This window comes from Petaurus breviceps, unplaced genomic scaffold, assembly GCF_028583685.1.
Source record: "Petaurus breviceps papuanus isolate PSGF00001 unplaced genomic scaffold, PetGlider_PUasm1.0 185, whole genome shotgun sequence".
In the NCBI taxonomy this organism is placed as follows: domain Eukaryota; kingdom Metazoa; phylum Chordata; class Mammalia; order Diprotodontia; family Petauridae; genus Petaurus; species Petaurus breviceps.
In genome coordinates this window covers 27,253,158-27,269,020 of record NW_027185797.1, presented here as the reverse complement: position 1 = coordinate 27,269,020, position 15,863 = coordinate 27,253,158, and the positions used below count along the sequence as shown (strand labels likewise).

The 15,863-nt window shown below is 45.1% G+C and overlaps 1 protein-coding gene across 8 annotated transcripts in view; it reads left to right on the top strand.

Annotated features, from left to right (window-relative positions):
- The window catches only part of CREB5 (cAMP responsive element binding protein 5), a 508,305-nt gene that overhangs the window by 103,387 nt on the left and 389,055 nt on the right, over nt 1-15,863 (top strand). For 7 of the 8 annotated variants that reach the window (XM_069088643.1, XM_069088638.1, XM_069088640.1 and 4 more), the window contains one exon: nt 5,642-5,763. The exons of the other annotated variant lie outside the window; for it this stretch is intronic. In XM_069088643.1, coding sequence (XP_068944744.1) covers nt 5,642-5,763 — 122 coding nt within the window. The remainder of the gene's footprint in view (nt 1-5,641; nt 5,764-15,863) is intronic. 8 annotated transcript variants of the gene reach the window in all.

The window sequence follows — 15,863 nt, the reverse complement described above, 5'->3', positions numbered from 1 at the left end:
AGAGAGAGAGAGAGAGAGAGAGAGAGAGAGAGAAAGAGAGAGAGATCGTTAGAGGTGCAGAACAACACCCTCATTCTCATCCCACCTACTCCCCTCCTGGTGCTCAGCCCTGGACCCAGCTCAGTGACCATCTGCAGTATCTGGCCAAGATCAGTCTGCATGGCTCTCTGCATCCAAATCAACATCCTTACTACATTGACACCTATCAATATTGAGTAGAGAAATAGAGATGCGGATGTGGGTCTTTCAGTCAGTTGTAAAAATTTATTGAGTGCCTACTGTGTGCCATATTAATCACTGGGAATCTGAAGAGAAGCCAAAGACAGTCTCTGCCCTTGAGGAGCTCACAGTCTGATGGGGGAGACAACAAGCAGACAAATATTTACAGGTAAACTGTAGGCAGGGTAAACAGGCGATTTTATTGGCAATAATTTTTAACATAGAAATACCTAGATAAATACATATATACACATATATGTGTATGTGTATGTATATGTATGTGTATACACACACATACACACACAGTGTGAGGGACCAATTCTGTGGACTTTCCATTTGACCACATATCTCAGACTGGATAGTCCATGTTCTTTATCCTGTGTGGATTTCCAGGCTGATTTCCTTTGTGTGATTCTGGATCTTACTGTGGACACCGTGACATATTCTGGGACATGATTTCTCCCCAGAGGAGGGTGGGGCAGTGTCTCTTTCTGTGATGTTGCCAGTGTAGGTAACTCCTGATACGGGCCTTCCCTCTTCTAAGTGCTGTCTGTCCCCACTAAGATGTACGCTCTGTACGGAAGGGACCGCCTTAGCTTGAATTTCTACCAGTACTTAGCCTGGTGCTTAGTGTGTAGCAAACATTTAACTCATCCATCCATTCATTTACTGATACAGTTTATCAGCTTCTTTGCCACTCCGTGTCTTAGCAGGGACTTGCCATTATGTGTCAGAGGCAGGACAAGAATGGGGGTCTTCCTGCCTCCGAGTCTGGACCCCACTACCCATTATGCCACACCCCATTTTTCTCAGGAAAGGGGAGCAGAGCAAACATTATTAAGCCCCTCTTTTGTACCAGGCACTGTGTTATATGTTTTATTTTTATTATCTCTTTTGATTGGAATGATGTTGTTTGCTAATTGTCATCCACAACCAAGAACTTGACCAGGCTTGTCAATATGACAATCCATAGAGGAAATAGAGTGAAAGTCAAACCAAAAAACCAAAGTCCAAACTGACCAAACCAACTCCTCTTAATGACCAGTGACCTGGAGACCTGTTCTGGGCTATAGCCCTAAGTTTGCAGCCAGAGCCTGGTATGGACATACAGAGAGCAGAGAGCTGAGCAGAAAGGACTCCATCTCCATCGTGCTGGGCATGAGAACAGTGGAAAGATGGTTTAGAAGTAACGGGATCCCTAGGGGATGTTAAGGAATGTCACATACCAGTAAAATTTCAGGACTGAGAATCCCAGGGAATCTCCGTCTCCAAATGGATAACTGATTTCCTTTCCTCTTTCTTTGTTCTTTTTTGCACACATGTGCCCCTCCCCCCATTTGAAATGCCATGTAACAGAGCACTCCAAGGGAAGTCATCATCAGTAGGCACCAGCTTCAGGCTCCAGTTTCACACCTTGATTCCTTGGCTTCTGGGAAGGTGTCATCTGCTCATGTCTGCTTTCCCCTTTGGGAGCACAGCTCTCTCGGTTCTGAACTGACCCGGTTTCTATCACTGGGAGTTTTGACAAAGCCCATCTATCCTTCCCACCAAGTCTGAGTCTCATGAATTCTCTAACCCTACTGCCCCAGAGTAAAAGTGCTGATGGGGATTTGGGACCTTGATAAAAAACTCAGGCTAACTCTGAGCTGGAAAGAGAAATTCCTACTGTGAATTGCTCCCGAGTCCATGCTAACCACAAGGGAGGCAGGAGAAAAGCATCTCATTTAATTAGAACAAAAGGTAAATACTTCAGAGACCAGAAAAAGTGGACTCCTTGAACAGAAAGCAAGGGAAGTGCTTTGGCTTCATACAGGTCAGTTGCAAGGCACAAATAGAACTAAGAACATTTACATAGGGCTTTACAATTTACAAAGCACTCTACCTCTATTATCTCAGTCGATCCACATACTCTGAGGTAGTTGCTACTATTTATTATCTCGTTTTACAGATCAGGGAATTGAGGCACAGATTAAATAAATTGCCCAGCATCACATAGCTAGTGCCTGAGGGAAGATTCAAACTCAGGTCTTCCTGATTCCATATCTAGCATTCCCATCTATCTACTAGACCACTTAAACAGAGCTGTTTTTAATTTGCTGGGTTCCAGTAAAGAAGCAGCCTTCCTGCTCATTGTCTTTGGAATTTATGGGGAAATGTATCGATAAGAACAAAATGACTTCATTAGGGTCAAGAAACTTGGACTTTTTTTTAAAGCAAATTCAGTTCAATTCTGTAAGTATTTTCTGAGTACCTACGTGTGCTAGCTGCTAGGGAAATGAAGAGAGAAATGAAAAGGCTCCTGGCCTCCATGGCATCAACAGAGATAAGTAAATAGAAATGTAAGGGAATGTAGTGAGGCATGGAGGGGAGCATTCAGGGAAGGGAGAGGACAGGTAAGTCACTGTGGGTCTCCACGTCTTCCCTGGCAGCTTGTACGGAGTTCTTACAGAACAATTATGTAACGAATAGGAAGGCCACTGGTTTGCTTAACTTTGAAAAACAAGCCTTGTTTTCCTCCACATCTGCCCAGCTCCTCCTGACTGATGGTGGACTGGCCTCATCAGCCCCTCTCCTGGTCAGCTGTTGGCTTCTGCCAGTCCCACCTCCATCATCTCTCTCCCCATCCATCTCCTGGGCACCAGTCCTACTCAGGCCCTTGGTGCCTTTTGCCTGGATTGGTGCCTTATTCTTTTCCCTACCCTGCAAACCTACGATCCCAAACTGAGCAACTTCTTGTTTGTTAATCTCATCTGTTCTCTCCCATCTCTGCCTTTGCTTACTTTGTGTCCCCTGCCTAGAATAGAGAGCAGTCATAGCTGCTGCCTGATGGAAGGGGGTTCTTTCTTCAAGGTCAAGGTCAAATTCAAATGCCCTCAAGCCTTTCCTGATTTCCTCCTCCCCTATTCCAGCTTACACTTCTGCCTCTTCCATAACCTTACACATAGCATAGTTATTTGTGCATGTCTTATTTCCAGACTTAGATTGTAACCTCCTTGAAGGTAAGGGCTGAGTCATTTTTATCTTCGTACACCAAGAACCTATATATACATGCTATGTCTATATCAAGTTCTATACAATTTTTATTGCTGCTTTTTAAAAATACCAGTTATTTCCCTTGATTGTCCTTCCCCCCTCTCACATTGAACACTCCCTTGTATCAAAGAAGCAAACCCAATAGCTCCCAGGATGGTGTTTCATTGACTATGTACCCCCCACATCTCTAGTGCCCAGTCCTATTTAGAGGAGTGATGTGTTTCAACATTGGTTTTCTCATTTTTCTTTGGTTTTCCTAGACTGAAAATGATGATTATAGTTAATCAGAGCTGATTGTTAGGTTATTATTGTTCTCCTGGCTAAAATTTCCCATATTTCTTTGAGTTTTTCATAACAATAGCTTCTTACAGCATAATATTATTCCATTATATTCACATATCACAACTTGTACACCACTTTCCACATGACAGGCATTCACTTTCTGTCCAGTGTTTACATGCTTTTTATGGTGAATTGAATTTATTTATTTTGAAGATTCTATCCCTAAGGATTTTTCTACCCCAATTTTCTTCATTGTACACAGAACCTCCCAAATTTTCCAAGATGGTGCTTCTCAGGCAAGCTCCGAGGCTCATGGAATCATAGATTTAGGGCTGGAATGGAATGGAGGGATCAGAGAGTTCAAATTGCAATCTTACAGATGAATTAACTGAGTATTAGAGAAGGGAAGTGACTTCCGTAGAGTCACACAGCTAGTAAACATGTGCAGCAGGATTTGTTCCCAAGTCTTCCTTTGATCAGTGCTCTATGCTTCCCCAATACCAAGTGGCTTCCATTGGCGGAAGACATGAAATGATGTTGATTGGGCCCATTGTAAATTCATGTCGTCTCCGCCCAACTGGGCCCTCATCCCTGCAACTCAGGACCAACCTCTTATTTATCTCTAATGAGCTCCCTCTCCATCACCACCTAAAGGGATTCTCTAAGCCTTGCCTTCCTGCCTGCCCCAAAGGTCCCCTTGCCAACACCCTGCTTTCTCAGAGAAGACCTTGACTACCTTCCCAATAGGATTAAGGATACCTGCTGTAATCTCTTTCATCTCCCTCCTCAGTTGTTCAAATACTTACCTAGAAACACCTCAGACACTCACTACCTGTGTGATCCATTAATCCCCCTGTGCCTCAGTTTACTAATCTGTAAAGTGAACTTGAAGCCTCCCTAGGTCTGTAATCTTAGGAAACCCTTACTGTCTTCACCCATCTTCTCCTTCCCTCTTATCTCAGCAGGCAGGGAGGCCTTTCTGTTTATGACTCCTGGAGCCCCTCTCCCTTCAAACATCACTGGGTCTCAATAGGCTAAAAAGAAAAACATGAAATAGAAATCCTTTTGGGATCCTGCTGCTTCTTCAGGTTTCACAGCTGACCTGCCTTTAGCAGCTCCTTGGAGCCTTCTGTGGTCCTATTTCTGCTCCCATCCCCCCCACTCTGCTGCCAGATCCAAAGGCTCAGTCCTCCTCAGCCCCCTTCCCCTGACATGCTAGCCAGCCTGTTTGTACCTGTCTCTTGTCTCAGAGCCCGGCTTCTGTGCCACTGGCCTCTCCTGGCTTTTCTCCTTTGCCTTTGGCTCTTCCTTCCCTGGCTCCTCCTCCTTCTCCCCCTCAGAATGGGCAGTTACACCCCTTTCCCTCCCTCCTTCCCTGCCTTGACAATCCAATCAACTCTGTGGCTTGCATTTTCCCATCTCTGCCTAGGGTGTCCACCTCTGTGTATCTAATCCAATCTCTCCCCTGAGTTCTGCTCCTGGTTTTCTGGTGGCCTTCTCAAGGTACAGGTGATATGAGGAAAGGAGCCCTGGAGTGGAGTCAGCAGACCTGAGTTTGAATCCTGACTCTGCCTCTTACTACCCAGTCATCTGCTTTGTAGGTTTTTGTATGCAGATGTCACATATTGCTGCGGCCTCTCCTTTTAGAGTGCATTCTCCTCGGAGGCAGGGGCTGTTTTGTTTTTGCCTGGTGTGTAGGAGGCCAGGTGCTTTCAGTACTTCCGATGCTCCTTTGTCCTTGCCATATTTACCCACACATCATTCTCATTTGTGATATCTCCACATCAACCCCCATCACATCACAAGTGGCAGAACAGATTTAGATTCTAATGGATTTTGAGTCAAAGAACCTGGGTTCAGATTCTACTTTTGACCTTTGTTCATCCCTGGGCCTCAGTTTCCTCATCTGTAAAATGCTGTGATCGGACCTCTAAGGTCCCTCCCCATCCTTTCATTCAATGAAGTGAGATCTAACCCATGGGCTGGTGTAGACTTATTTCATGGTGGGGCAGGGTGGTTTTCTTTTTCAAGCTCTGTTTGATTTTGAATCTGAAGTGGGGGGGGAGGGGAGCACTTCATTCTAGACCGTGTTGCTATCTCTCCTCAGATCAGACCCCGACACCCACCAGATTCCTGAAGAACTGTGAGGAGGTGGGTCTCTTCAACGACATTGACTGCTCCCTTGAGCACGAGTTTCGCAAGGCCCAGGAAGAAGAGACCAGTAAGAGGGTAAGTCTGAATGCATGGACGCTGCCACTCCCCTGTGTGTATGTGTATGTGTAAATGGAACTGTGGCTCTTCTAGCCTGTAAACCTTGTCACCTCTTTGAAGCCTTTGGTGGCACTGCAGATTGTGGGGAAGCTTGGCTTCAGAAATGTGCTTGCCTGGAGGAAGCAGCTCACTTGACCCCTCCTGCTGAGTATACAGTTGGGGCTGTTGACTCCCCAGCCTGCAAAATCACAAAGCAAATAAGGCATCTGAAAGATGAAATAAAAGCCAAGCCCACATGGTTCCCTGAGAGAACCTTCAGCTTCAGTGAGCTTCCTGCCTTTTTCCATGTAGGATAAGTGGGCATCTGAAAATCCAGTTTATCTAATGGGTCACAGCAAACCTTATGCAGGTGAGAATTGGGGGTGACCTGGAAAAGGAGAGAACAATAAAGGGATTCCTGTGGAAGGGTCATTTGGACCCTGGTCTCAGCTGCCCACATGCCTTCTTCTAGCCCTGAGTTAGTCACTAAGTATCAAACTGAACTTTACAAAATTGGAACCAGTACCAAGTCTTTGGATGGTTACCACTCTATAATGTCATTTGTGCTCAGGAAGCATGATCTCCCTTTTCCCCTTTTCTTTTTTTTCATGATTTTCCTCAGTATTCTAGAACTTTTATGATTATTATGATTTAGTATTTTGTCTAAACCCATACATAGCCCCTTGGCAGTTTAAATGGTTAAATTAGTTTGGGGAGTGTTGGCATTTTTGTTTTATTGATATGGTCTCACTATGAATACTGAATATTCTTATGATTATTTAAGTCGTCCTTGATTTCTTTAAGACTAGAATTCTTTCTCTGGTATGATTTGGACACAGTGCTGACTGAGATCCCTTCCAGTGCTGAAATTCTTTGATTCTGATTCTGGGACTCTACCCACAATTCTGTGCTTCCTTTCAAGGTACAGGCTGCCTAATGTTGCATGAGCTTTACCTTGTCATGATTGTACATTATTGGGATAGAAACGTGGTAGGTGGTGACTGTGGAAGCAGGACAAAGGGGATTGAGAAGGCATGTCAAGCATCAGGTCTTGAAGATGTGATGAATTTGGTTAGAAGAGAACCTGGAAAAGTCTGTCAGTCCCGTAGGAAGGGGATTTTCCAATATTGTTGACCTATCTCCTTCCCGATCTCTGGTGGGTAGTAGGTGAGTGACAGCCTACCCTCCACAGCCTTCTCAAGTCTACAACAATTTCATGTGCTCAACATTGGGTAAGGGAAATGTTATGGAAGCTTCCATGCTTTGCCTCCATCTTTGTTTTGTTCAAGACCAGAATGATCAGTTTGGTTGGTGGTAGACACCGTTACGTTGAGGGTATTTCCATAGTACGTAGTCTGTGGGCTTCAGGACATTTTTCCATGACTCATCTTTTCCTTATGAAGGGTGAGGCCTCATATAATGGAGACAGCCACTGCCTTTGGAATCAGAGGTTCTGGGTTCTAATCCTGTTTGGTCATTTACTGTGTATGGAACCTCAGGTTAGTGCCCCTCACTGGGCCTCAGTTTTTCATCCGTTCAGTGACAGAGTTGGCTTAGATGACCTCCAATGTCCCTTCTAGCTGTAGGTCTATGACCCTGTGAGCTCCCTGGAGGATGAGAAACAGGGAGGAGTGCAAGTTGGGGAGGGAAGGAGAATCTGCCAAGTCAGGCCCTAGGCTTTCAGCTGGCTTCCCCACCCACACTTGCACCCGAGATGACAGCTTGCATTCCCTTCTCCCCACACAAAGAATGCAAACACGGAGACCACACACTCCCATTGCAACATAATACATCATGCCCTGATGCTCTGAGAGCATATCCATAGGCCTTTCTTATTAAACCTGCTCTGTCTAATTGAATCCTATTTCTCTTGTACGTAACACCTGCTTAATAAGACTAACTGGATTGGATTGAACTCCAGAATTAAATTGGATTGTGAGTATGGTTACCCCTGTTTGCTGGAGGTGGAAACAGCAGCTTCAGTGTTCTGATCCAAGGTAGAACAGGAGCCCAGGTCTCTGGACTCTATGTCCGGGGTTATTTTCACAACAGATGAACATTCTGGAACTCTTTTGTTTTTTCATTTCAGTTTTCATTGCTGTAGCTTGCTAAATCCAAATGTTTAAATTGTAACTTGTGAAATGAGCTCTTTGGTAATAAAATAAGCTGCCAATACCCCAGTGGGTGCTTCCAGTCTCAGGCTGCTTGTGGGACACTCAGCCTCTTCTGTGGGATTTCCCTTGATCAGCGCAGAAAGTAGCTCCTCCGCTGGTCAGTCTTCAGAAGCCCATGAGCAATGGTCAGGATTTTCTACTCCATAAAGTGTAGACAAGGACAAGGCAATCTCCCAGGTAACTCTTGATTCTCCCAATCTATGAGTCACTCAGTGGCATGAATCTTCAACATGGAAATCCAGGGCTGGGGACAATTTGTGTATAAATTCAAATGACCTCCATGGGGATTAAGCCCCTCAGTTTCCTCAGAGGTGGCTCTATGGCCTGAATTTGAAGACTACAAGTCAAATGCGGGAAAACAAGGACCCTTTTATTAAACTTGGGGTCTCATCATAGACTCTCAGGGGCCTTCCATGCTATCTAAGCCAGTGTTGTCAAACTCACATAGAAATGGGGGGGGCCTCTGTGAGTTGTACATTAACTTAATTTTAAAATGTAATGTTATCTATGTTTTGTTATATTTTTATTTATTTTGTTAAATATTTCCCAATTCTCATTGGGTGGAGTCAGGCAGGAGGGAGAGAATTTAGAATTCAAAAAAATTTTAAAATGAATGTTAAATATTGTTGTTAAATTTAAATATAAACTCCATTCAGGGTTTTCTTGGGGTAATTTGCCATTTCCTTCTCTAGCTCATTTTACAGATGAGGAAATTGAGGCAAACAGGGTTAAGTGACTTGCTCAGTGTCACACAACTAGTATCTGAGGTTAGATTTTAATTCATGTCTTCCTGACCCCAGGCCCTCAAATTCTATCCACTGTACCACCTAACTTTATGTTAAAAAAAAATTTAATTTTTTTTAAAACATCACAGGATTAAAAAAAATCTATTTAACCAATTACATTTTAATATTGTTTGTATCTCACTCAGGAGAGCTGTATGTGGCCTATGAGATGTGTGTTTGATACTGTGTGTAGGCCTAGACCAATCCATCCTGGATGACAGGTCCCCTGTCCAAGATCTTGGACAAGTGGCCATCCAACCTTCCTTTGGTGACTTGAAAGGGAAACCTGCTACCCTTTCCACTCAGGGACAGCTCTAATTTTTTAGGAGGCTTTTCCTTACATTAAATTCAAATCTGCCTCTTTGTAATTCCCTAGAAGTGCCTTCTAGGGCCAAACAGAATGAGACTTCTTCTGCAAGACGGCGCTTCAGATCCTCAAAGACAGCCAGCCGGCCTTGTTGGAGGCTTCTCTTCTCCAGACTGCATGTGACCGGTTCTTTCAGTCCATTTTCCTATGTCATGGCTCCCCACCCTCTTGCATGCCTGATCACCTGATCAGCTTCTGCTTCAGGTTACCGACTGTGGCAGTGTCAAAGACACTGGCCCACAATAGTCCCTGGTGAGGCCTAGCTGAACCAAATTAAAAGATAATCGGGAAATAGTTGATGAAGTAAATGAAAACACAATAGAACAGAGACAATATTGATATGTGGTTTCCTAAGTCAATATCTGGGGTTCTGAGGTCCCATGTAGTGGTCCCTGTTGAGTTGGACATGACTCATCTATAGCTTTCCAAAGACGGGGGGGATCCCGTGATCTGAGCAGGGTAGGGCATAGTAGGGCCATCTTGTCCTGGGTACTGGCCACTATAATTTTCTTAATGGAGCCTAGGGTGGTGTTCGGATTTTTTTGATTGCCATATCCCTTAAAAACAACAACATCATATTAACATGCTTTAAGGTTTCCAAAGCACTTTACAAATGTCATCTAGTTTTATTCTCATGGCAACCTGGAAGGTAGGCGCTATCACTGTTCTCATTTTATAAATGAGGAAACTGAAGCAAACAGAATTTAAGTGGCTTGCTTGAGGTCGCACAGCTGGCAAGTGTTGGATTCGAAGTCAGATCTTCCTGACTCTGGGTCCAGCAGGACCTCTCTACTGACCTTTTGATCAACAAATTAAAACATCAACAGCAACAAAAATCCAGACCTTCTTCAAATGAATTTCTGTCAAGCTGTAACAGCTTGTATTTGTGAACTCAATTCTTAACTCGTGTTGGATTTTGTATTTGTCCCTCTAAAATGTTGCCTTATTTCATTCCAGCCGTTTGAGATCTTTTTGGACACTCTCATCCATGTAAATTGTTCGTGTAGCCTGGGGTCATGTACAAACCTGGTAACCATGCCATCTTTCTTTGCATCCAAGGCAATGATAAAAAGTGTGAAGACGTAGTTGTGCCCAGATGACTTGGGGCCCTCCACGGGACACCTTGTACCAAGCTGTCATCCCTGGGGCCATCAATGACTTCTCACTCTTGGGTTCCAGTTACTTAGACTCTCTCTGACTACGTCCAACCGTCCTGGCATGTGGGGCCTTCTACGTTTTGTCCCTGAGGCTAGCATGAGTGAGGAACTTTGCCTGACCTTTTATTTATGTCTAGTTCAGCTAATATCTATAGGTTTGCCCTGTCTGCCAATTTAGTGAGCTGTCAGAGAGTTAAGAGGTTAGCCTAGTCTGACTTTTCTTGATGAAGCCATGCTTGGTTTGGCTTCTTTTTCCAGACATTCATCAACCATCCCTTTCACAACTTTATCTGATGGGGGGACAGGACTGGACTTGTGACTTCATTGGTGTAGGGACTCTCACTGAGGAAGTCCCTTCTATGAATACAAGTCAGTTCCTGATCTTCAACTGCCAGTTTTGGAGAGTCCTTTCAGTCAGTGAGAGATCAAGCCACGTGTCCAGGGTCAAATGGTTGGCATCTGCCCGACGCAAGGCACTTCCCGTAATCCATTTTAGAATTTGACCAGGAATCAAAGTCAAGGCTATTGACCTATGGGATTCTTAATTGTAGAGTCAGATAGGTGAATGAAGCCTGAGTTCAAATCTAGCCTTGGACACTTCATGTCTACCTCATCTATAAAATGAAGATAATACTAACACCTTCCTCCCAGTGTTGTCATGAGGATCAAATGAGAAAATATTTATGAAGTACTTTGTAAACCTTAAAGTGCCATAGAAATACTATCATTTTGTTATGTTCTGTGTTAAAATAACTCAGAAAGAGAAGGGGAAAAACACAGGAAAAGAAGACCATAGTTTTCCATCTGGAGGGACTCTCAGAGGCTGCCTGATCCCAAACCCTTATGTTACAGGGAAGGAAAATGAGACCCAGTGACTGGCCCAAGGTCATGGGGACCCAAGGGAGGATGACACGGGTATGAGGAGGGCCGGTTTTGAATTAAAGTCTTGTGCCAATAGAACCAACATTCCTGCCCCTGTCCAGGAGATCCTTCTCATGCTGACAGTTTGTTTCCCTTTAATGCAGAGCCGGGCATCTTTTATTTAACCTCTCAGCCTCACTCTTCTCATCTACAAAAGGGACATAATAATGGCGTCTGCATTACAGGTTATGTGCAGATCAAATGTAAACACATATGAAATGCCCTGTAGACTTTAATGCACCATAGAGACGCCGACTGTAGTTGTTATTAGTAGTGAAAATAATTGTGATGGTGATGTTAGCACTAGATGTCAGATGGTGAAAGTGAGCTGCTTGGAGTCATGAGTGTGTGTGTGTATGTGTGAGAGAGAGTGTGTGAGTGTGTGTGAATGTGTCTGTGTGAGTGTGTGTGATTGTGTGAGTGTGTGAGAGAGAGTGTGTGTGTGAGTGTGTATGTGTGAGAGTGTGTTAGTGTGTGTGAATGTATGTTTGTGTGTGTGTGAGTTAGAGTGCGTGTGTGTGAGAGTGTGTGTGTGTGTATGTGAAGGGGGAACAAGGAGCCTTGAAGTGATCTCCTTTGTCTTGCTGAGTGAAATATAACATTACACCATAACATGGTTTCAGACTCTGAAGATGAAAAGCCCTGTGTATATGTAAGTACTAAGTGTTCCTCTTCTCCCCCAGGACTGTATTTGACTCATTATGCTGACACAGCACGAGCAAATTAGGGCATTTCCATGCACTTGAATTCCTGCCTAAATGATGAAAAGTACAGCCCCTCCCCAGAGGACCCAAGGCTGCCTGATTTATGGGAATGCAGGACCTGCTGCAATCCGAGGAGGGCCCCAGTTAGAGAGCGGGGGCACCGTGGGGTCAGTGTCAGTCAGAACAGGCCAAGCCATCTGATGAAGCCCCCACCTGGAGAGCCTGCTAGCTGATAACGTGGACAGCTCTGGGCCTCTGCAGGGCCCCTCGCCCCTGCTTTCTCCAGGCTCCATAGTGGGGCAGCTGGCCTCCCAGGAGGGGCAAAAGTGAGCTGAGAAAGGAAGCCAGGGATGCTGACAGAGGCACACAGGTGACCCTCTGATGAGGGACGGGCTTTACCAATGCACTCGTGGGACTGCTGGTTTAGAGCTTAGAGGCTGTATAGGGGCTTGGATCTGAAACTGGAAGGAGCCTCAGAGGCCACCTGCCCATTTCACAGGTGAAGAGAATGAGGCCCAGAAATAGTAAATGACTCAGGATCTTAGGTCTAAGCCAGAAGAGACCTCCCCGGCCAGTCACCTTCACTTTACAGATGAGGGGAGTGAGGCTAGTGAGAGTACACACACACACACACACACACACACACACACACCACCCACACATACACACACATGCACACACACACCCCTCACACACCACACACACACACCCCCACCACACACACACACACACACACACACACACACACGAAAGGAGAGAGGCTATGGCTCAGCCAGGGAGAGTCATCAGAAGCAAGGACCTTCTCAAACTCACCTCTTGAAACCTAAATGTCATTTTTTCTGCAGGTTTTGACCATATCACTAAATGCATCTAATGCCAATAGTTGACTAGTGAACAATCTCGTGGGAGTTTCTACATTTTGAGATGGGGAAAAAGAGCCATCTCGTTGGAGATGTTTTTAGTTACATTACTGCCCTTGCCCAGCTGAGACGGTCTCTGATCGCTGAAAGGAAACACCCATTGACAAAATTATTGGAGATGACAGTGTGCAGTTTTCCCTTGTCAGAAAATCCCATGGCCCTTCCCCTGACACGAAGTGTAAACCCCTTTCTGCTCCCTGGGTTGCCTCCACTCTCTACCTTCAAACCCCATTGTCTTTGATGGGGCCTTGAAGGGAATGGACCCTGATGGCTACGTATCACTGGGGAAATGACTGCAGGCTAGTTTAAAGAGAGGGATCGATGGGAAACAGAAGGAAGCTCATGTTTCTGGTGGCTGGAATACTGATGGGGGCTCTCAGGGTCTAGATTCCATTTCTGTTTCTGTAACTCACACCTAATGTGATTTCAGACTTGAGATCTGCTGCTTTTCTGAGTTTACACATGGTGCTGCTAAAATGCAGAGGCTGTAGTCAGAGAGTCTTCTGATCAGCGAGCTAGCCTTGGGCCAGCCATGTCCCTTCTCTAGACTCCACTGTCCCCATCTGTACAATGGGGGTGGCTGGATTCAGTGACCTCTGAGATCTTTCCCAGCTCAAGGTCTATGATTCAATGAAGATATGTTTTTAAATATGACCTATAGGTCTTTGAGATCTCAGAGCCCGAGCTTAGAGGCTCCTGTCTTTCCTATAGTAGATAGCCAGGTGGTTCAGAGGTTACAGCTCTGGGCCTGGAGTCAAGAAGGCCTGAGTTTTGGAGCAGCTAGGGGGTGCAGTGAATAGAGCGCCGGCCCTGGAGTCAGGAGGACCTGAGTTCAAATCCAGCCTCAGACACTTAACACAAAACTAGCCTTGTGACCTTGGGCAAATCACTTAACCTCAATTACCCTACATTCCCCCCTCCAAAAAGCAAAAAAAAAAAAAAAGACCTAAGTTTAAATCCCACCTCCAAAGGCTTACTAGCCATGTGACCCTGGGACAGTCACTTAGCTTCAGTCTGCTTCAGTTTCCTCATTTGTGAAAAAGAATAGGCATCATAGCGGTACCTATAGTGCTCCCATAGCTGTTGTGAGGACAAATGAGGTGATATTTGTAACGCACTTAGCACAACCCCTGGCACACAGTAGGTGCTTAATAAATACGTGTTTCCTTCCCCTTCCTTCCCTGTTATTAGATGTTCTCAGTTATGGTGCTAGGGTTTCTGTAGGCAATGTGTCATGTCAGCAGGGATTTAAAGATTCCCGTGGAAGGCAACATGGCACCCATTGGGAGCCTCCACTTATACCAGGGCCATGGCAAAAGAGAATGGTGTTTTCTCATCTCAGTTTCCCACTCCTCGTTAGGTATGGGATGGGCATGGGGCATCAGTCATCATCTCTCCATGTGTACAGCTTGATGATCCAAAGTCCCTGCAGGCCGAGGTTGGTACCTTGTGCATCAGAGGTATTTATTGGAGAAATGTTTGTTGGGGCTGAATTTGGATTATCTATGGCAAGATGGCCCTAAATTGTGAGTAGCTAATTTGATTTTGAGTGTTTTAATTAGCCAGGAGATACTTGGCAAATGGTGACAGCAGTCATTAATTGCTGGAGTTTGTTTTTTTTTTTTTTTACTACTGAGAAAGAGATTTTGAGAAATTTCAAGAGACTTCCACATGTTATCAGTAATGTTGATGATGGTGGTGATGACGGGAGCCAAGAGTAGACATAACTGGCATTCTAACAGATTTGCTCAGTTGCAGGTAGCAATTATTTCATCCCCCTGTACAAATGATCCACAGACCATTAAATAGAAAAATATAAACAGCAGGACAGTGGATTATCTCCGGACATTTTCTATCCAAAACCCATGGAGGAAAAAGAGAAGAATGATTTCTCTCTAGTAATGACGATCCTTGACTTTTACACAGCACTTTACAATTTACAAAGTGATTTACGTACATTGACTTCTGAGCCTCACAACAACACCGTGAGGTAGGTTCTGCACAGGTGGTGGTGTTCCCATTTGAAAACTGAGGCTCTAAGAAAAGCCAAGTGTGGACCTGGGGATCAGGAAATCAGCTCTGCTGCTAAAGAGCTTTTGGATCTTGGCCAAGTGTTAATCTCTGTAGCCCTCAGTTTTCTCATCTGTATAATGGGAGGGTTGGACAAGATAGCCTCCAACATCACCTTCACTTCTGGGGTCCCTGACCTCTCGGGTCTGAGTTTCCTCCTTTACAAAATGAGGGAATTGGACTGAAAAGTCTCTAAGGTTCCTTCCCACTCCAGAAGCCTTTGAATCTAGAGTCCTGGCCTGCTGCCTCTTCCCTTCCCAATCCTAACTGTGGGTGGTCCATGAGGCCCAGTTCCTGCCTCCCTAACTCCATTCTCCTCTCTTTCCACTCTTTTTTTTAAGCAATCAGGGTTAAGTAACTTGCTCAAGGTTACACGGCCAGTTATTTCTGGGTGTGGTGCTGAGTATCTGAGCTTGGGATTCGATCTCCAGGTCATCCGGACATTGGAGCCAATGCTCTTACTCTCTGTGCTACCTGGTCGCCCCCTTTCCACTCTTTTTTGAGAGCTTCTTGGCTCCCATGTCTCCCATCACTGCTTAGTCTGTAGTGCTGATTCCACCTCAGAAAACCCTGAAATCTTGGTCAGAAGAGGCCTCAGGCATTGTCTTGTCCAGTCAACTCATGTTACAGGTGATTCAACTGAGGCTTGGTAGGAGGAAGTGGGCTGCTCAGGGGACAGAGGTAGGAAAAGGGAAAATGGCAGAGCTGAGGCTTGGCCCAAGGGTCTTCTTACTTCAAGACCAGAGCTTTCACTGAAGCTTGTTTCCTAAACATGTGACCAGCAGCTGGAACTTGGAGGCTTGTCAGCCTCAGGGTGTCTTCACTGAGCACATTGAGTCAGAAGTCTTCCTTCCTTCCTTCCTTCCTTCCTTCCTTCCTTCCTTCCTTCCTTCCTTCCTTCCTTCCTTCCTTCCTTCCTTCCTTCCTTCCTTCCTTCCTTCCTTTCTTCCTTCCTTCCTTCCTTCCTTCCTTCCTTCCTTC